The sequence below is a fragment of the Callithrix jacchus genome, chromosome 8 (assembly GCF_049354715.1).
Source record: "Callithrix jacchus isolate 240 chromosome 8, calJac240_pri, whole genome shotgun sequence".
In the NCBI taxonomy this organism is placed as follows: domain Eukaryota; kingdom Metazoa; phylum Chordata; class Mammalia; order Primates; family Cebidae; genus Callithrix; species Callithrix jacchus.
Genome location: NC_133509.1, coordinates 24,971,875 through 24,994,878, shown reverse-complemented (window position 1 = coordinate 24,994,878; position 23,004 = coordinate 24,971,875). Strand labels below are relative to the sequence as shown.

Here is a 23,004-nt window from a genome sequence, read left to right as displayed (position 1 = left end):
CAGACTGAATTTTTAAAAAACCTGTGTATATAATCTTTATTAAACACACTCTAAATATAAAGATACAGATAGGTTAAAAGTAAGAGGATAGAAACAGATACACTGTGTAAACACCAACAAGTAGAAAGCTATATTAATAGCAAAGAGGTAGACTTTACAGCAAGAAGTAATACTAAAGATAAAGCAGAACATTGTGTAATGATAAAAGGGTCAATTAAACAAGAATGCATCAAAAGTCTAAACTTACGTACATGTAATAATTAACATAGCTTCAAAATATCTAAAGCAAAACTGAAGAAAGAAGCAGCAGGCAATCTACCATTATACTTGAAGATGTTAACATACGTATCTCAGTAAGTAATGGAATAATCAGGCAAAATATCAGTCTGGAAAGAGAATGTTTGGACCGCATTATTTACCAATGTGACTTAATTGAAATTTATGGAATGTAACACCAATCACTTGCTCCTTTTCAAATGTGCATGGAACATCATCCAAAATAGATTACATGAAGGGCCATAAAGTAAGCCTCAATAAATTTCAAAGGAACAAAGTTGTAAAGAGTGTATATATTCTTTGACTATAACAGAATTACACTTGAAACCGATAATAAAATATAACTGGAAAATCCACAAATGCTGAAAATTGAGCAATACACTTTCATAGAATTAACAGAGCAAAGAAAAATCTCAAAGGATATTAGTAAACATTTCAATTAAACAAAATGAAAATATGACACATAAAAATTGTGAGCTGCAACTAAATTAATTCTCAGAGAGAAATTTATAATTTTCAAACATGATGTTAAAAAAGATGAACATAAGGCAATGACAGTTGTTTAGTCTATGTAACAGAAAAATGATTGAAGGAAAGTGAACAGAGACTAGGGGTCCTGTGGGACACCATCAAATAGACCAACACGACTACTGTGAGAGTTCCAGAAAAAGAAGAAAGAAAGGGATAGAAAGAATATTTAAAGAAATAATTGTTTAAAACTTCCCAACTTTGATGAAAGACATTAATATAAATATCCAAAAAGGTTAATGAATTCTAAGTAAGATTAACTCAAAGAGACCCATAATGAAACATGCTATAATCAAACTTTTAAAAGCAGCAAGAGAGGTGACTCCTGACATAGAAGGAATCCTCAGTGAGATTATCAACAGATTTCTCTGATTAAAACTATGCAAGTCAGAAGATAGCAGGCTGATAAACTCAAACAAACAAACAGAACAACTGGAACCAAGAATCCTATATCCAACAAACAATCCTTCAAAACTAAGAGTTTTTAAGGCATTCCCAGATAAAAGCTAACCAAATTCATGATCACTTGACCTGCTGTGCAAGAACAGCTCACGGCGAATTAAAGATATCCATAAATATATAAACAATTTTAAAAGCTAGTATTATTGTAAAAATAGTTTGTAACTCTCCATTTTTATCTTCTACATAATTTAAGACATTAATGTATTGAGAAGAATTCTTAGTTGATGTTTTGTGGCACACAATATATAAAAATATTATTTTGTGACAACAAATGAAAGAAGTGGGGACAGAGCTATAATATATGCAGAGTTATTATATGTGATTGAAGTTAAGCTGGTATAAATTCAAATTAGTGTTGTAACTTTAAATGTAATCCCCATGGTAAACACAAATAAAATAGCTATAGAATATACACAAAAGGAAATGAGAAAATAATTTAAACACTTTGCTATAGGCTGGGCATGGTGGCTCATGCCTGTAATTCCCAAATTTTGGGAAGCCAAGGCAGGTGAATCACCTGGGGTTGGGAGTTTGAGACCAGCCTGACTAACATGGAGAAAACCCAACTGTACTAAAAATACGAAAGTAGCCAGGCATGGTGATGCATGCCTGTCTGTAATCCCAGCTGCTTGGGAGGCTGAGGAAGGAGAATTGCTTGAACCCAGGAGGTGGAGGTTGCAGTGAGCCAAGATCGAGCCATTGCATTCCAGCCTAGGGAATAAGAGTGAAACTCAATCTCAAACAAACAAACAGACAAACAAAAATTTTACTACAAAAAACCAATTAAACACAAAACATAGTGATACAAAAAATGAGAAACAAAAAAGTGATAAGACATGTAGAAAATAAATAGCAAAATTACTTAAGTCCTTTTCATCAATAATTACTTTAAATGTAAATAGATTTAATTATCTAATAAAAGACAGAGATTAGCAAAATGAACAAAAAACATGTGATGCAACTATATGTTGACTAGAGACATTTTAGATCTAAAGGCACAAATATAGTTGACCGCTGAACAACGCAGGGGTTAGGGGCACCAACCTCCATGTAGTCAAAAATCCACATATAACTTTTGACTCCCTCAAAATGTAACTACTAATAACCTTCTGTTGACTGGAAGCCTTAGCAATAACAAACAGTCGATTAACACATATTTTTTATATGTATGACATACTGTATTCTTATAATAAAATAAGTTAGAGAAAAGATAATGTTATTAAGAAACTCATAAGGGTGCTGGATAAAGTGGCTCATGCCTGTAATCCCAGCACCTTGAGAAGCTGAGTTGGGAGGATCACTTAAGGCCAGCAGTTTGAGACCAACCTAGTCAACATAGCAAAACCCCATCCTCTACAAAAAATAAATTGCCAAGTGCAGTGGTGTGTGCCTGTAGTCCCAGCTTCTTGGGAGGCTGAGGAGGCAGGAGGATCACTTGAGCCCAGGAGTCTGAGGTTGCAGTGAACTATGATCAAGCCACTGCACTCCGACCTGGGCAACAGAGCAAGACCCTATCTCTTAAAAAAAAAAAAAAAAAAAAAGAGGGGGGGCATTGCTGGGCAGAGTGGCTCACGCCTATAATCCCAGTGCTTTGGGAGGCTGAGGTGGGCAGATCACCTAAAGTTCAAGACCAGCCTGGCCAACATGGTGAAACCTCACCTCTACTAAAAACACAAAATTTAGATGGGCATGGTGGCACACACCTGTAATCCCAGCTAGTTAGAAGGCTGAGGCAGAAGAATCACTTGAACCTGGGAGGCGGAGTTTGCAGTGAGCCGAGATTGCACTGCTGCACTCCAGCCAGCGAGACCTCGTCTTAAGGAAAAAACAAAAAAGGAAAGAGAAAAGGAAATTGTAAGGAAGAGAAAGTATACCTCTTACTATTTATTAAGTGGAAGTAGATAATCATGAAGGTCTTCATCCTTGTCATTTTTATTTTCATGTAGACCGAGAAGGAGGAGAAAGAGGAGGAGCTGGCAGGCAGCATAACACAAAGTATATCTAACACAGTGAATGGTTCTAGTTAGAACATAGACCAAGGAAGAAAAGGCCACAAAGGTAGTTTGAGGGTCAAATGGTAGAAAGCTGAAAGAGCTAGGTTAAAAAGTGAGATATTATTTCATGAGTGGTAGATGGATAGGTGTGAGGGCTGCCACTGAAGGTTTTTTTGTTTTGTTTTAACTGATGAAATGATGAGAATTAGGCTCCAGGAAAATTGGTGAGGGACTATTTCTATAGACCAAATAAGGAGTTAAGAAACTCTGAGCTAGTATAGTCATAGTAGGAACAGAAAGGACTAGAGTGATGAAAGATACAGCAAAGATAGAAATAGGATTTGACAACTGGATAAGAGGGCAATGACAGAGTCAAAGATAAGTCTGGGATTTCTCAGTGACAGGACGGTTGTGATGTCAGTAATAGAAACAGGAAATGCAGAAAACAGTATGAAGTGGATTGGAAAACGAGTTTATCACTCTTAGCTATTGCTATTATAGCCTATACGACTACCTTAGAAATGTGGTCCTAAGATAAGTGGAAAGCAATTTTTTGTTTTGTTTTGTTTGGGAGACGAAGTCTTGCTCTATTGCCAGGCTAGAGTGCTAGAGTGCAGTGGCGCAATCTGGGCTCACTGCAACTTCTGCCTCCTGGGTTCAAGCCATTCTCCTGTCTCAGCCTTCCAAGCAGCTGGGACTACAGGTGCACACTACCATGCCCTGCTAATTTTTGTATTTTTAGTCAAGACAGGGTTTTATCATGTTGGCCAGGATGGTCTCAATCTCTTGACCTTGTGATTCACCCTCCTCAACCTCCCAAAGTGTTGGGATTACAGGCATGAGCCAAGATGCCCCGCTGGAAAGCAATTATTTTTATAAAATACGATTTAAAATATTTCTGCCACTCAATGTCACTGAACCCTCAATCACTATATTTTTTTCCTTTTTTCTCAGTCGCCCTTTTGTTCCCTACCCTGCTCCCCTACTTCACTTCCTTCCAGGGTGTTTAGCAACTCCAGAATACAACATTCACACTCCAAAGAGGGTGCCAAGTCACAGAATCTCCTGCTGTTGTGCAATGTGGTGACCTTGCTTCATTCTCTATCCATCATGAACCCGTAGGGCATGGTTTCAACTACTCCCTGATTACTACTCTTATATTCTGAAATTAGGAAGAAACTATATACATTTTTACACCAGGTGTGGGCATTCTCCATCATTGGTAACTTTTGAAAATACACTAAAAACACATCTATCCAAGGTACAAAGGCAGGATGACAACCTAGGTTTCTTTCCATTTTAATGAATCTCCAAATTCCAGCATTCTTAGTTCTTTCTTTCAACTTATTCAATGAGATATAAGAGATACTTAGTATACAGATAGATATTAAGTGCACAGCTTGATGGACCAAGTACTCTGCTCACAATGCCATTAAATCAGATATAAATACAAAAGGTTGGGAAAACACCCTATAGATTATAGAAGAAATCATAATGAAAAAATGTTTAAACCAAAAACTGAACAACAAACTATACAATTCAGGACAAAACAGAAATGTACTTGAAAATTTTTAACATTAAATACTGCCTATTAGAAAATAAGGCTAAAGATCATTGAGCTGAAGAACAACGTTAATGAATCGTACTGCCTGATATTGCTCCTTATAAAGCTATGTTTTTCAAGACTGGTATTGGTTAAAAGACAGGAAACATATATCAATGGAGAAGAATAGTCCAGAAATAGACCTGTACACATACGATCAACTGATTTCTGACAAAGCAGCAAAGGCAATTCAGTGGAGAAAGGATAGTCTTTATACCCAGGTAGCCATCATCAAGATCAGGACACAAATTTTTAGTATTTTTTAATTATTAAATGTACTTCTTCTGATAAGCATTTTTGTTTTGTTTTATACATGTTATATGCCATATCATATATGCCATCTTAGAAAGAATTCAGAATGAATATGTTATAAAGTTAAGTGAAACTTGGGAGTTTTATTCAGAGGCCATTTCTTTCTTTTTCCCAGCAATATGACTTTTGGCATGTCACCTAATTTCGCATTATATCCTTTTTTCTTTTCTTTCTTTCTTTTTTTTTTTAACTATTTTCTAAGGTCTTCCCTGCCTCCTTTCTCTAAGGTGTTTGTGAGAATGAAGTGTTGAGCGGAGTCAGCAACAAAATTTGAGGGGACTATCTATGGAAATGTTCTATATCTAGATGTGATGGTGGTGGTGACTTCACAGCTACAAACATTTGTCAAAATTAATCCATGTGTACTTTAAATGAATGCAGTTTATTATACATAAATTATATCCCAGTAAATAGATCAGAAAACCAAAAAAGGATACTATTGAGGCACATCATGAGTGTTAAGTAAGTGTTAATTTGTTCCTCCATCCCCTTCCCTTTTCATATTCACTAGAGAAAAAAAATACCTGGGGGCACTATTCCCCATATGAAAAGCCCTAAAAAGTTCCTGAGATAATTATGAGGTTATTTCTCTCTGCCTCCTCTCCTCCATACTACAACCAATAACTTTAACTTTTCCTGTGAATTTTCCTTTATCCTTTTTATGTAGCCAGATCTTGATTCTAGATTCTATACTATACTATAGATCTAGATTCTATACTTCTCATTTCAGTTAAAGAATGAAGAAGAGTAATTCACACGCATTACAAAATACCTTGAGATCTTCAGGTGTTAGTGTCACAGTATACGGCAGTACTAAGATGTTAACTCATGTAGTCAAAGAGGTTCATTATATACACTTAAATCCTGTTCAACCAAACTCATAGGAAGCTGGCTACAGAAGCACTATTTTGAAGTTTTTTGTTGGTCATTATACACCCACAGTGAGTTGTATTATTTTAAAACAATAGTGGCTAAGACACCCTTCGTTTTTATTTGCTAGCACCATTAGAAAAACTTAACTCCTTTTTGCTTTTAATATATAAAGTGTAAGTTTTGGTACCAACTCAGTTATCATGTGTTTTATAAACTCAAAATAAAGTATCTCATATTGGGTTTTTTGGATTAGTGAATTCCCTAGCCATTTTGCCATTATTAAGCCATAGACTGCCTTCCTTAAATTGCTAAAATCAGAGAGTTCAGTAAAAGAAATTATTTTTTAAAAAATATATCTAGGCCAGAAACTACCATTACCAATTTTCAAAACAAACACCTTGACTACTGAGATTTTTATGTGCTATTTTGTTTTGTTTTAAAAGGATAATTTTACCCTACATAAAATGAAGAATATGTCTCACACCTTTTCATCTTACATTTTCTATTTACTCTTTACCACTTCTCAAAGATGTTAGTAGATAATAAAAAATAAAGTTAATATCTCCCCCACGTCCATTTCACTCACCTACAAAATGGGCTGGGAATAGTAGGTATCACATAACAAATCCCCCCATTCAGGCAAAATGACTTGTGACTGGGACCACAGGGTTCTTCGTGATCTAAAGCACACACATATATATATAAAACGGAGAAAAGCAAATTAAAGTTTTCCTAATGCAACCAGGAACAGAAATAACTATCTTAAACTGAAGTAGCAATTCTGAAAATCAGAATGAAGAATTTTTTTCTCATAATTAAAGACTTAATCTTATTCCTTATTTGACAGACTTCTGGGACTTCTAAGTCTTTGAGAAAAAAATTATGTCCTAAAAATATGGCCATTAATTATAATGGGTTTAGACACTATATAACAGAAATAAGGAATATCTTTATTAGTTAGACTGAGGGGAAGTGATTAGGATCTTAGAACAAACAGGGCCTTTCTCACTTACTACAGAGATATGGCAGTATTACCTAGAGTTCCCCTGTCAAGAATTTAGATTCTTGTTTTTCCTATTAGGTCTCAAATACATTAATATCTGAAACTGTGGCTGGTAAAGAATTTAGATAATTAACTTTTTATTTCCAAAATTAACTTTAAATGTTCCTATATGACAATCTAAATGTCAGAAACCAAAAATAATCTTATGAGATTTTAGGTAATAGCTACTAAATATAAAGACATATCTAAAGTTACAAAGAAAAACTAAAAACCTAAGTCATACCTTGATATACAGCCAAATCTTTCAGAATATTAAGAAAATAAACCTCTACTTCTCTCTTGCTTATTTTCTCTCCTTCCTCTTTCTTCAGCCCCAACTTCTTAATCTTTGACCCTTCGTTTATCTTTTTCTCTCTGCCTTCTCTTTCTCCCTTGGTACTTCTCCTTCCTTGCAGCCTCATACCCCTAAGACCTTTTATTAAAAATCCCTGGCTACATTGTATAGAAAAAATTAGACAGAATAATTAGACAGAAGGATTCATTGAGTCATTATCCTAGTAATTTATTACTAAAAGAGAAAATTGCTGAATATTTTATATTTCAGCTTTAAAGGGGAAATTACATTGCTTTACAATTGTACATTGTTAGTTCCTGATTGTTTCTGTCTAGGAAATGACCCAGAACCATCTAACGGGAAGAAGAAAATGACATTAATCCCATTGGGACTCCAATTTGGCATTAAAATTAGTATATTAATTTAAATAATCATCTAGCATTTATGTGCCACTAAAATATCAATACTTGCTAAGATATAATTGCTATGAGTCAGAAAATCTCCACAATCAGAATTTCAAATTTTAAAACTTTTGTTCTACTTTAGAAGTGAGAAAATCCTGTTTCAGCATCACATTATAACTGTAAGAGTATAAAAATGTAAAGAGGAAATCAGAATTATAGAGAACTGGTAAAAAAGAAAGTAAAATCAACCAAAATGAATTTTTAGATTTTTTTCTTTTTTACACAATGCCATGCTTCTTTCTAATGAAACAACTTTCAACAAGGTTATACAAATTTTCCAGAATAATTTGGCTAAAAAGTAATATTTACATTACATTACATTAGATTACATCAGCATCATTGGAGTCATCATATGTGGTTTTCCACTGAGGGTGGAATGTAACTTTATCACAGCTAAAATTAATGTCCTTGTTTTAATCAGATTATAATCAGACATATCTCAACACCTGGTGTTTATTTTATCAGCAAAGAAAACTAACCTGAATCACTGTTTCTGAATCTACTTTTATTCTGACTTCTATTTCCTTATTATTTGAGTTGATTTCAGATATAGAATAAGCTGGAACTTATCAGGTTGTAAAACCAATAAAATATATAAATTTAAATAAAATAGTTTTATGTCATAAAGGAAGGTCTCTAAAAACCAAATATTTCATATTCACATCTCTTCCAATGATGTTGGAAGAGAATAATACAGCCTTGTGTTAATACACATTTTTGGTTGTTGTTCTATTGCTGTTGACACATATTGAAAAAAACATATAAATGTATAAGAAATTACCTGTTGGCATCTTAAGTTTTAAATGGTTTCATTCTTGGTCAAGAGATTAGGGTTAAAAAACAGCACCTAAAAAATTTAGGGAAAATTGTCTTCTTTTAAGGGCATTATAAAATGTCAAATATTCTAATAGCAACATTTTTAAATGTTGAAAATAATAAAGACATTTATATAGTAGGGACAAATTTTAGTTACAGCATTTTTAGATATCTATCACATATCAAAAAGTATAAACAAGTAAAACTAAAAGATCTATAGTAAATAATATGTGTACTTAATATAAACCATTGCCTAAATAATATAATTTAATCTTAAATATCTCTCTGCAGAAGAGTCTAATAAGGTTTATTTTTAGTAAACATTATTAACATAGTACTTTATGAAATTTTACATGAAAGATATGAGACAGTAAATAAAACTGAATGAACTGAATTGCCTTTTTTGCTTTTTCACAAAGCTTATTTACAATCTGACTCAAGTAGAATCAGTAACTTCCACTTTTTCAATTGAATATGGCCATAATGTACTATAGAAAAATATTTAATTGCATTTCAAGTTTTTGCACTTCTATAGAACCTTTAAAACTTTTACAAAACCACTTTAAAGTTTACCATAGATTGCTCATCACGTTTACCAATCTGTGCAAACCTTTCTTTTAAAAAAAGTCCAGGGCTGATAGGGGCAGCAAACCACCATTGTATGCATTTACCACATTACAAACCTGCAGGTCCTGCACATGTATCCCAGAACTTAAAATAAATTAAAAAAAAAAAAAAAGAAAATGTTAACCACAAACACACACACAAAATATCTGGCATCTGGCAAAGCAATGTAGCTAATAAGACATAATTATATATGAAGTTTTCTGTTATAACAGAAACAAAGGAATTAAAACATGTATTTGAAGAGGTGAAGCATTTATACTTACAATATGATTATATGCTTTCAATTCTTTTCTATGAAGAACACTTACTCCTGACCTAAACAGAAAGGCTCTAACAGAAATCTCAATCTGCTAACACAGTTGTAATATCAAGGTCTCTCTCAAAGCCAGTCACTCTTAGACAAGCAGAGAGGCAGAGAGCGAGCGAGCAAGTGATCAAGAGAGAGCACACATGAGCGAGAACAGGCAGGACGGAGAACATTAAATCTATCTGATTTTTAAAAATCACTGGCTCATACTGTTCCTTTTTTCCAAACAAATAGGACTTACCCTCAATAAAACTTACATTCACACAAAAAATAAATTTTGTTGGACACGCAGTGTTTCAAAAGTTTTTGAATACTGAAGATAATGGGAGCTGTGACTTGCATTTTATAACATGTCAAAAATCTGATTTATATGGCTGCAATGTGCGGTGTGGGTGAGGTCATGCCAGACCAAGGTGTGCACAGAGGTCAGGCACCGGCCAAGGGAAAAACTCCTTCAGTTTATGTGTTCAGAGTTGCAGATGGAGCAGAATTTTACTTAGAAAAGGAGTTGTACTAAGCTGCACTTCCAAATCACTGTCCAAGTTTTTAAAGGTAAAAAACAAACCACATTCTTTAGACTCCTTACTTATCTTTGCTTGTCTGAATAATTCAGGACATTGTGTAAGTTTGGGAGAAAGGAAATTTTAATGTGGCACTAATGGGTAAGTGTTTCACAATTTAAAAATAAATTTTATAGACTGTATTTTTAAAAAATATTTTCAATAACTTCCACTTTTTCAATTTATTGAAAATGGCCAAATTTTTAAAAATCTTTTAAAATTTGTGTTTTATGAGGTTTGTGTTTCCTTACAAGCCAGATAAAATTCATATAATGTCCTGAAGAACTTATACAGCTAAAAGAAGGTAATAGCTATAATAGAACTTATAACACCAAGTTCAATTTGAAATGAATAAAACAATTTAACTTGACTAATACTGATAACAATGTAATGCCTGAATCCTATGGCAAAGTTGTTAAATACACACTAAGGAAAGTTAACTTTTAAAAATCATAAACAATTTTAAAATATTGACTAAAACTGTAATTTTCTTGAAATGAAGTAGAGTTCTTCATCATATAATTACCTGAAGTATGCCAAACATTTAGACGGTTATCTTTCCTAAAATGACAATTCAGACATTGCTACTTGATTGATGTAAAACCCAAACTAATATATTTGTTTTGTTGTTTTAAGAACATTTTAAAATAAACTCATAATCAAATTCTCTAAAAGCAATCTATTATTACATTTTATCTCCCACATTCAAAGGCAATTTTTACATAGCTATAACCATTATACAGACATATATCTCATTTTATGCATTTCATTGCACTTTGCAGATACTGTTTTTACAAATTAAAGGCTTGTGATAACCTTGTGTCTGTTGGTGCCATTTTCCAACAGCGTGTGCTCACTTCATGTCTCTGTGTCATGTTTTAGAAATTCTTGTAATATTTCAAACTTTTTCATTATTGTTATATCTATTATGGTGATCTGTCATCAGTGATCTTTATGTTACTATTATAATTGTTTTAGGGCACCATGAACCATGACCACATAAGACAGAGAACTTCATCAATAAATCTGCATATTCCAAATGCCCCATTGACCAGCCGTTCCCCATCTCCCCTGGCCTCTATTTCCTGAGACACAAGGATATTGAAATTAGCCCAGTTGATAACCCTATAATGGCCCCTAAGTGTTCAAGTAAAAGGTAGAATTGCATGTTTCTCATTTTAAATCGAAAGCTAGAAATGATTAAGCTTAGTGAGGAAGGCATGTTAAGATAGGTTTCTTGCACTATTAAAGGAAATTAAAAATACTATTCCAGCGAATACACAAATGACAAAACGCAACTCCTGATTGCTGTTATGGAGAAAGTTTTAGTGGTCTGGACAGAAGGTCAAACCAGCTGCCACTTCCTCTAAGCCAGGGATACCCGATCTTTTGACTTTCCTGGGCCATACTGGAAAAATAGTCTTGGGCAACACATAAAATACACTAACACTAACAATAGCTGGTGAGACAAAAAAAATCTCAAAAACATCTCATAAGGTTTTAAGAAATTTATGAATTTGTGTTGTGCAGCATTTAAAGGCATCCTGGGCAGCATGTGGCCCATGGGCCAGGGTTGGACAAGCTTTCTGTAAGCCAAAGCCTAATCCAGAGCAAGTTCCTAACTCTTGTAAATCCTATGAAGGTCAAGAGAGGTAAAGAAGATGCAGAAGAAAAGTCTGAAGCTAGCAGAAGTTGGTTCACAAGGTTTAAGGAAAGAAGCCATCTCCATAATATAAAAGTGTAAGGTAAAGCAATAGGTGCTAATGTAGAAGCTGCAGCAAGTTATCCAGAAAAATCTATCTAAGATCATTGATGAAGATGGTTACACTAAACAACAGATTTTCACTGTAGACAAAGCAGCCTTCTAGTAGAAGACACCATCTTGGACTTTTATAGATAAAGAGAAGTCAGTGTCTAGCTTCTAAGCTTCAAAGGACAGGTTGACTTCTTTTCATGGGCTAATATAGCTGTGACTTTAAGCTGAAGCCAATGCTCCTCCACCATTCTGAAAATCCTAGGGCTTTAAGGATTATGCTAAATCTAGGTGGGGTGCGGTAGTGCACACCTATAATCCCAGCACTTTGGGAGGCTGAGGCGGGTGGATCACAAGGTCAAGAGATCGAGATCATCCTGGCCAACATGGTGAAAACCCGTCTCTACTAAAAATACAAAAATTAGCTGGGTGTGGTGGTATGCACCTGTAGTCCCAGCTGCTCTGGAGGCTGAGGCTAGGAGAATCACTTGAACCCAGGAGGCAGAGGTTGCAGTGAGCTGAGATTGCACCACTGCACTCCAGCCTGGGCCACAGAGCAAGACTCTGTCTCAAAAAAATAAAAAAATAAGAATTATGCTAAATCTGCTCTGCCTGTGCTGTATAAACAGAACAACAAAGCCTGAATAACTGCACATCTGTTTACAGCATGGTTTACTAAATATTTTAGGTCCAATGTTGAGGTGAGACCCTCCCTAAAAAAAAATTACAACTCCCTGAGGGCTCAGATGTTTGTCAGCATTTCTTAACAATATTTTTAAATTAAGGTATATACATCTTTTTTTAGACATAATGCTATTGCATACCTACTATAGTATAATATAAACATACCTTTTATATGTATTGGAAAACCAAAAAATTTGTGTGACTCACTTTATCGTGATATTTGCTTTATTGCAGCAGTCTGAAACCAAAACCAACAATATCTCAGAGGTGTGCCTGTACACACACACACACACACACACACACATACACACATACATTTTTAGCTTATGGTGTTTAAATTTCAAAATGATGTTTTTATGAAAAAAATCAGTATCTTTTATGATTTTATTTGAACCTTGAAGCTATGATGCTATCTACTAATATGAAAATGACTACTGAATTGTATGTGGGAGATAATCTGTGACTTCATCCATGATATTCGAGATGTATTTATTAAGAGACGTATTATGGGCCAGGGGCAGTGGCTCATGCCTGTAATCCCAGCACTTTGGGGGGCCGAGGTGGGCAGATCATGAAGTCAGGAGTTCGAGACCAGCCTGGCCAATATGGTGAAACCCCATCTCCACTAAAAACACAAAAATTAGCTGGGCGTGGTGGCGCACGCCTGTAGTCCCAGTTACTTGGGATGCTGAGGCAGGAGAATCACTTGACCCGGAAGCAGAGGTTGTAGTGAGCCAAGATCATGCCACTGCACTACAGCCTGGGCGACAAAGCGAGACCCTGTCTCAAAAAAAAAAAAAAAAAGAAAAGAAAAGAGAGACATATTGTGATGATTTTGTATTATATTTTGCACCATGCAAATAAGCAACCTTTAGGGCCATATGATTCTAAGGTAGAAAATCTATAGATTTTCAAGCTAACTTTTCACTCTAAATCAGTGGTCCCAACCTTTTTGGCACCAGGGACCAGCACTTTTGCGCAACCTTAGGTCATCAGGTATTAGATGCCTATAAAGAGCACACGATCTAGATTCCTCACATGTGCAGTTCTTAATAGGGTCCATGCTTTATGAGAATCTAACACCACCCCTGATCTGACAGGAGGTGGAACACAGGCCGTAATGCTCGCTTGCCCGGTGCTTGCCTCCTGCTGTGTGGCCTGGTTCCTAACAGGCCATGGTCTGGTACTGGTCTGCGGCCTGTGTTGGGGACCCCTGCCCTAAATGACAGCCTTGATCTTTAAAATTGATCTTTTCATCCACCTATCAATAAATGTATACTAAGTGGCCTACTATCCTTTGAAAAAAAAATAAGTCTTTTGCTGGATTAGGAATGCCAGACACACAAACAACTACAAAAATGTTTTAGGCTAATTAATATAAAGCATATTTTGATGTATAAAAATGACAGTTTCACATGATTAAACCCAATATCGTCACAGACTCATATGTATGTCACTATATTTACACACACACACACACACACACACAACGTTTAACTGTTATGGAGACTCAGAAAAAGATTCCAAGAGGTGGCATGAATAAGTTTGTAAAGGGAGATGAATGAACATTTCAGACAGAGGTAACAGCATGTCCAAAGGCATAAAATAAGATCTAATGTATTCGAATAACTGCAGGTAGATCACAAGCCAGGAAATGTGCAGAGTGTGTGTCTGTGTGTGTGGGTGTGTGTAGTGTGTATGTTTGTATGAGGGTGGGATGGTGGGGAAATGAATAGCAAGAATAGATAGATAGTATAAAACATGCTGGATCCAGATTGTAGACTTCATCTTAAAGGCAATGGGAAGCTTTGAAGACCTTTAAGCAAAGGAGTGACATGATTACATCAACATTTTAGAAAATTCGTTCTGACGGCAGTGTGGAAAACAAACTGGAATCTGCTGAGGAAATGGTATCAGAGAAAGCAGTTTGGAGGCTATTTTAATAATGAAGAAATAAAGCACAGGAATTAGGTATCAGAGAAAGCAGTTTGGAGGCTATTTTAATAATAGTGAAGAAATAAAGCACAGGAATTAGGACAAAGAGAGAGATAATTAAAGACATACTTAGGAGGCACACCCACAGTATAACTGAGCAGGATGAGAAAAATCAAGGACAACTTTCAAATGTTGCTGAAATTAAACAAGTAAAGGAATAGCTATTAGAGAAATTCATATTAAAACCACAATGAGGTGATGTCATCAAGGTGCTCACTAGAGATACCTGGCACACATACTACCCCCCGACCACACACACAAGAAAGGACCAATATAATGAATAAAGAGCTAAGATTTTTACCGGAGTGTTGATCAGAGAGTGCTGGAGTGCAGTACGGGAGTGGGGAGGTACCTATAGTGACTGGAAGCAATGGAGAGACACTTAGCCTCTGTGGCACTGTCTACCATGCCTGGATCAGATTGGTTTGGAGACTGAGAGACTTTCCCTTTCAGGGAAATGGTAAGCAGAAGAATCTCATCAGCTCCTACTGCCCCTGCAAATGCCCAGAGTCCTTGCTATGGTGAATCCCATAGTCCTCCCAAGCCCTGAGTCCAGTTTGGAGAGCTGCTGGGAATTTACGCAACTACACTGCTCCAGAACAGGAGCACAGGTGTGCACACCCTAACCCCCACCTATCCTGTGAGCCATGCTGCTGCAGCACAGTGCCATCTTAAAATTAGAGCCACCTTTGGAATGTGCCCTTCTGTGGGACCAGTAGCCATTATACCTCTCCAAGACTGGGGTTTCATCTTCATTCCACCCAGCCCACACGGATGGCTGATGCTATAACCCCAGCTGTGCCAAGCCTGGGTCCAGGATGAGTTGCAAATCTGGTCCTACACAGCAGGGACACCAATTGTCACTGCCTGCACTTCCAGCTGGAGGAATAGTCCTGCCCAGGGTAAACCTACTGCTGAGCCAGCTAAACTGCTGCACACCCTCCCCTAAGCTAAGCAAGAAAGGACCCTGGTCTACTAAGCAGCTGACAAGCAACCCCTTGGGCTGTTCCCCAAACACGTAGAGCAGCTACAAACCTAGGACCTGAGGAACAGCCCTGTAGCACCCACCCCTTCTGCTGAGACACCTCTGCCTGCCCAAAGGCCCCATGCCTGCAATTGAAGCCTGAGAAACAGCCTCATGGGCTACTCCTCACACACATGCCCCTAGGCTTCCAAGCTGCCAATATGTAAATCTTGGACCTAAGAAATGGCCCTGCAGGCTTCCCCTGGCTAGCATGACCCCAGGCTCACTATGTAGCTGTATGTCTACATCCTAGGCCTGAGAAACAGACCTGGGGGCTGCCCCTGGCAGACACACTCCCAGACTGAGCGGCTATGTCCCCAAGTCCTGGCCACCTCTACCAGACATGCACCCAGGCCAGCCAAGAAGCCATGTAGCCATGTCCTAGAATAGAGAAACAACCCCAGGGGCAAACTTGAACAGACACACACCCAGGACAGCTTAGAAGCCGTGCATCTGCATCCCAGCCGGAAGAAACAGCCTGGCAGATACCCCTGACAGACATGCCCTCAGGCCAGCTGAGCAGCTGTGCACCTATGTCTCAGGTCTAAGAAATAGCCTTGTGAGCCATCCCTGGCAGGTATAACCCCAGACTGGCTGAGTAACCAGATGCCTGTACCGCCAGCCAGGGTAACAACACCAAGGCCCCAACCACAGCAAGATTTCAATTTGGCTGACTCACTGTGTCACACCTGTACCCTTGACATGAGAAAAAGCTTCACTCCCAGCAAAGCCACTGCCAAACTCTCTCATCTTAGATTCCTGAGATAGTCATAAATGTTACTAGTACAGATTATAGCTGAAAAACTACATAGAGACTATATACTCCATGTTCATCTAGACCCAAAACCAATGCACCCTACCAAACTGACACCCCAAGACCCATCTGTATTGAAGCCTACTTCAGAAGATTAGGGGGCAATTGCTCCACCAAATGCATAGAAATTAACATAGGGACACAAACATGAAAAAGCAAGCAAACATGACACCTTCAGAAGAACACAATAGTTCTCCAGTAAGATTCCAATCATAAGGAAATGTATAAAATACCAGAAAAAGAATTCAAAATAGAAATTTTAAGGAAACTCATTGAGATATAAGAGAATATGGACAGACAACACAATGAAATTTTAAAAATTCACTATTTAGATGAGAAATTCAATAAAGAAATACATATTATGAAAAAGAACCAAAGAGAAATCCTAAAGCTGAAGAATTCAATTATGAAATAAAAAATACAATTGAGGCTAGGCACAATGGCTCACTCCTGTAATTCCAACACTTTTAGGAGGCTGAGGTGAGTAGATCACTTGAGGTCAAAAGTTCAAGACCAGCCTGACCAAAGTGGTGAAACTCTGTCTGAATTAAAAAATATAAAAATTAGCTGGGCATGGTGGTGGGTGTCTGTAATCCCAGCTACTTGGGAGGCGGAGGCAGGAAAATTGCCTGAATCTGGGAGGTAGTGGTTCCGGTAAGCTGAGATCATACCACTGCACTCCAGCCTGGGTGACAGAGTAAGACTGTCTCAAAAATTAAAAAAAAAAAAAATACAATTGAGAGCATCAGTAAACACAATAGACCAGCCAGAAGAATTTCTGAATGAGAAGACAAGTCTTTTGAAGTAACACAGGCAAGACCCCCCCCGACCCACACACACAAAAAGAGGTCTCCAAGATGTATGGGGCATCTTTAAGTGAACAAATATTTGCATTATGGGTATTCCAGAAGAAGAAAAGAAGGGTAAAAAAAGCTAGTATTTCATTAAATATGCAGAAAACATATTTAAAAAAATAATAGCTGAAGACTTCACAAGTCTTGGGAGAGTCAGATATCCAAATCCAGAATGTTCAAATAATCCCACATAGATTCAACCTAAATAAGTCTTCTTCAATGCACATTATAGTCAAATTATCAAAAGTCAAAGACAAGAAAGAATTCTAAAACTGCAAGAGAAAAGAACTAAGTTACATATAAGGGAATTCCTATTAGTTTGAGTGGATTTCTCAGCAGAAACCTTACAGGCCAGGATAAAATAGGATATAATCAAAGTAATGAAAAAAAAAAGTCAGCAAAGAGTATTATACCCAGCAATGATATCCTTCAGAAATAAAGGAGAAATAAAATCCTTGCTTTTGGCCAAGCAAAAAGCAAGGGAATTCATCATCACTAGACTGGCTACGTAAGAAATGCTCAAGGGAATCTTACATATGGAAGGGAAAAGACAATTACCACCATCATAAAAACATGAAACTATTAAACTCACTGGTAGAACTGATATACAAAGGAGAAAGAAAAAGGATTCAAACATTTCATTACAGAAAACCAACCAACTACAAAAATAAATAAGAGAGAAAGAAACAAAGGATACACCAAATAACCAGAAAACAAACATAAAAACAGAAGGAGGTCCTCATCAATAATAACCTTGCATGCCAATGGATTAAGTACCCTATTTAAAAGATATAGATTGGCCAAAGGGATAAAAAATAAAAACAAGAACCAACTATATACTGCCTATAAGAAACTCACCTTAAACATAAAGACTCACATAGACTGAAAGTGAAGGGATGGAAAAAACAGTCCACAAACAAAAACAAGCAGGAATAGCTAAATTAGACAAAACAGACTTCAAGTCAAAAGCTGTACAAAGAGAAAAAGAGACATTATATAATCATCAATGGATCCATTCAGCAAGAGAATGTAACAGTTATAAATATATAGATGCACCCAGCACCAGAGAACCCATATATATATAAAGCAATATTATTAGATTTAAAGGGAGAGACGACTTCAAGACAATAATAATTGGGGACTTCAATACCCACTCTCAGCATTGGACAGATCATCTAGCCAGAAAATCAACAAAAACACATTGGATTTAAACTGCACCATAGACTAAAAGGGCATAATTTTCAGCATTCCACCCAACAACTGATTTTTTTTTAATCAGTACATGGAACATTCTCCAAAACTGACCATATATTAGGACATAAAACAAGTCTTCATTTAAAAAAAAATGAAATATCAAGTATCTTATCTTACCACAATGGACCAAACTTCAAATCAATAATAAGAGAAACATTGAAAACTATACAAATACAGGAAATTAAACACCACACTGCTGAATGGCCAATGGATTAAGAAAGAAAATAACAAAATTAAAAAATTCCTTGAGACAAATGAAAACAGAAACACAACATACCAAAACCTATAGGACACAGCAAAAGCAGTATTAAGGGGTAAGTTTATACTAATAAATGCCTACACAAAAAAAACTAGAAAGATTTCAAATAAATTTAATGCTGCATATCAAGGAACTTAAAAAAAAACAGAAAAAAAATCAAACTCAAAATTAGTAGAAGAAATAAAGATCAGAGCAGAAATAAATGAAATTGAAAGAAAAAATACAGAAGACCAACAAAATGAAAATTGGTTGTTTGGCTAGACTAAGGAAAAAGAAAACCAAAATAAATAAAATCAGAAATGAAAAATGAGACATTACAACATATACCACAGAAGTACAAAGGATCATGAACAACTATATGCCAACAAATTTGAAAATCTAAAAAAAATAGATGAGTTCCTAGATATATACAAGCTACCAAGATGGAACCAAGAAGAAATAGAAAGCCTGAACAGACCAATAACAGGTAATAAAATTAAAGCAGTAATAACACAGTCTCCTAACAGAGAAAAATCTAGGACCAGATGACTTCATCATTGAATTGTAATAAATCTTTAAAAAAGAATTAAAACAAATCCTCAAACTATTCTAAAAAAAAGTGATTCTAGCCAGGTGTGGTGGCTCACGCCTGTAATCCCAGCACTTTGGGAGGTTGAGGCTAGTGGATCACTTAAGGCCAGGGTTTCAAGACCAGCCTGGCCAACATGGTGAAACCCCCTTTCTACTAAAAATATAAAAATTAGCCAGGTGTTGTAGCCTGTGCCTGTAATTCCAGCTAGTCGGGAGGCTGAGGCAGGAGAATTGCTTGAAACTTGGAGTGGGAGGTAGGTTGCAGTGAGCTGAGATGTGCCACTGTACCCAGCCTGGGAGACAGAGTGAGACCCTGTCTCAAAAAAAAAAAAAAAAAAAAAGTGATTCCATGAAGCCAGCATAACTGTGATGCCAAAACCAGCAAGAACACAACAGAAAGAGAAAACTGCAGGATAAATCTCCAATGAACATAGATGTAAAAATCCTCAAGAAAATACTAGAAAACAAAATCCATAATACATAAAAAAGATAATACACTCAATCAAGTGGGATTTATGCCAGGAATGCAAGCATGGTTCAACATATGCCAATCAATCAATATGATACATTATATCAATTATAATGGAGGACAAAAAATATACAATCATGTCAATAGGTGCAGAATAAGTATTTGATAAAATTCAACATCACTTCATAATTAAAAACTCTCATGAAATTAGGTATAGAAGGAAAGTACCTTAACACAATAAAGACCATATATGATGAACTCACAGCTAACATCACACCGGATGGACTGGAAGAAGACAAGGATGCCCACTCTCACCACTGTTACTCAATATAATACTGGAAGTGCTAAATAGAGCAATTAGACAAGAGAAAGAAATAAAGGGCATCCAAATTAGAAAGGAGGAAATCAAGCTGTCCCTATTTGCATATGACATGATCTTCTATATAGGAAAACCTGAAGACTCTACCAAAAAACTCTTAAAACTAATAAATGAATTCAGCAAAGTTGCAGAATACAAACATCAACATGCAAAAATCAGCAGTATTTCTTTCTATATATGAATGATTAAACTGAAAAAGATATCAAGGGAATCCCATTTATAATATTACAAAAACATAAAATATCTAGGAATCAATTTAACCAAAGAAGTGAAGGATCTCTACAATGAAAACTATAAAATGCTGATGAAATAAAGAAGACTCAAACAAATGTGAAGATATGCTCATGGAACAGAAGATACAATATTGTTTAAAATAATCATACTACCCAAGGAAATCTACAGATTCAGTGCAATCCCTATCAAAATACCAATGACATTCTTCACAGAAATAGCAAAAGAAATCCTAAAAGACTCAAAACATGCAAAGCAATCTTGAGCAAATAGAACAAAGCTACAGGCTTCATGCTACAACTTCAAAATATAGTAAAAAACTGTAGCAACCAAAACAGCATGGTTCTGGCATAACAGACACATAGATCAATGGAGCAGAATAAAGAACCCAGAATTAAAGAACCCATACATCCACAGCCACCTGATTTTTCACAGAGGCATCAAGGACACTCATTAATGAAAAGACAATCTCTTCAATAAATAGTGCTGGGAAAACTAGATAGTAGTATGTAAAAGAATGAAACTAGTCCTCTATCTCTAACCTTATACTAAAATCAACTCAAAATGGATTAACAATCTAAATGAAAAACCTGAATCTATGAAACTACTGCAAGGCAACATAGGGGAAACACTTCAGAATACTGGTCTGGGAAAAGATTTTATGAATAACACCTCAAAGGCACAGGTAACAAAGCAAAAATAAACAAATTTGAATCTCTAATTTAAAATCTTTCCACAAAGGAAACACTATGCCTGAATGGCTTCACTGGTGAATTACACCAAACATTTCAGGAAAAAGAGATAATCTTACACAAATTCTTATAGAGACTAAAGAATGAATATTTCCCAATGCATTTTTCAGAAGCCAACATAACCCAGATGCCAAAACTTGACAAGAAATTAAAGAAAATAAAATTACTATTAATCCTCATGAACATCAACTGAAAAATCCCAAAGAAAAAAAAAAATAGCAAGTTGAATCTAATGATATAGTAAAAGGATACTATATCATGACCAGTAAGGTTTATCAGCATGGTTGTTCTAATATGTGTGAATTAATACAATTCACCACATTAACAAAATAAAAGATAAAGATTATACTGTCACCTCAATGGATTCAAAAAAGGCACTGGGCTAGGCACAGTGGCTCATGCCTATAATCCCAGTGCTTTGGGAGGCCAAGACGGGTGGATCACCTGAGGTCTGGAGTTCGAGACCAGCATTACCAACATGGAGAAACCCAGTCTCTACTAAAAATACAAAAGTAGCTGAACATGGTGGTACATGCCTATAATCCCAGCTACTCGGGAGGCTGAGGCAGGAGAATCACTTAAACCCGGGAGGTGGAGGTTGCAGTGAGCCAAGATTGCGCCATTGCACTCCAGCCTGGGCAACAAGAGCAAAACTCCACCTCAAAAACAAAAACAAACAAACAAACAAACAAAAAGGCATCTGATAAAACTTCAATATCCATTCATGAGCAAAAAAAAAAAAAAAAATCTCCACAAACTAGGGGAACTTGCTTAAGCTTATAAAGTATAGCTACTAAAAACCTACAATTAGCATCATATTTCACATTGAAATATTGAAAGCCTTTCCCCCAAAATTAGAAACAAGGCAAAGATGTCCAATTTCACTACTTCTATCATCATTATACTAGAGGTCTTAACCAGGACATTAGGACAATAAAAAGAAATATAAAACATAAAAATTGAGACCAGGCACGGTGGCTCATGCCTGTAATCCCAGCACTTTGGGATGTCGAGGCAAGTGGATCATCTGAGGTCAGGAGTTCAAGACCAGTCTGGCCAAAAAGGTAAAACCGCATCACTACTAAAAATACAAAAATTAGCTGGGCGTGATGGTGCAAGTCTATAATCCCAGCTACTTGGGAAGCTGAGGCAGGAGAATTGCTTGAACCAGGAGGCGGAGGTTGCAGTGAGCCAAGATCATGTCACTGCACTCCAGCCTGGCAACAGAGAGAGACTCCATCTCAAAAACAAAAAAAAAAAGCTTTTGGTTTTGGAATTTGCCATAAACAAATGAAAAAACTTCAGACTAAAATACTTTTCTAGGAAAATTATTTTGATCCCATCTTGTCAGTATGTGAATAGGTAGCAAACATAAAATCTTAAAAACTAACTTTCTTTGAAGGCCAAATATAATTTCTCTATAAACTACATCCACAGGAAAATGTCTATTCTCCTTTGCCCCATATTTTCCTTTGGTTGTTGTTCAAGCATCTCCACGTGATAGAAAAAGCTGGCACAAATGGCTATTACCATGAATTAATTTTTAGAAAGACAAAAATAGAAAAGTAGAAAAATCTTAAACCTCATATGATTGAGTCAAAAATTGGAACAAAAAATTTTCTGAAATGAAAAAACATTTAAAAGACCACTGAAAGTAAAAGTAGATGTTCTGTTATAAGGCGTTTAGAGTAAAATATCACTTTGGAAGTAATAAACATTTCCTAGCAGTCAGTGATGCAGAACTAAAATATCCTATTCAAAAGCCATGGCTATGTTGAACCTATCATACTGGACTCAGCAACTTCTT

General features: G+C 36.1%; 1 protein-coding gene across 5 annotated transcripts in view; it reads right to left on the bottom strand.

Annotated features, from left to right (window-relative positions):
- Positions 1–23,004, bottom strand: part of NRG4 (neuregulin 4) — a 108,492-nt gene that overhangs the window by 61,913 nt on the left and 23,575 nt on the right. The window contains exons 3-5 of one of the 5 annotated variants that reach the window (XM_035259317.3): positions 12,762–12,834; positions 8,631–8,696; positions 6,635–6,728 (exon numbers count right to left, since the gene is read on the bottom strand). In XM_035259317.3, the coding sequence (XP_035115208.1) occupies positions 6,635–6,728; positions 8,631–8,640 (104 nt within the window). In that variant the 5' untranslated portion in view covers positions 8,641–8,696; positions 12,762–12,834. Of the gene's footprint in view, positions 1–6,634; positions 6,729–8,630; positions 8,697–9,555; positions 9,915–12,761; positions 12,835–23,004 lie in introns of those variants that run through there. The other 4 variants (XM_035259321.3, XM_035259320.3, XM_054239496.2 and 1 more) reach the window with 4 other exon arrangements.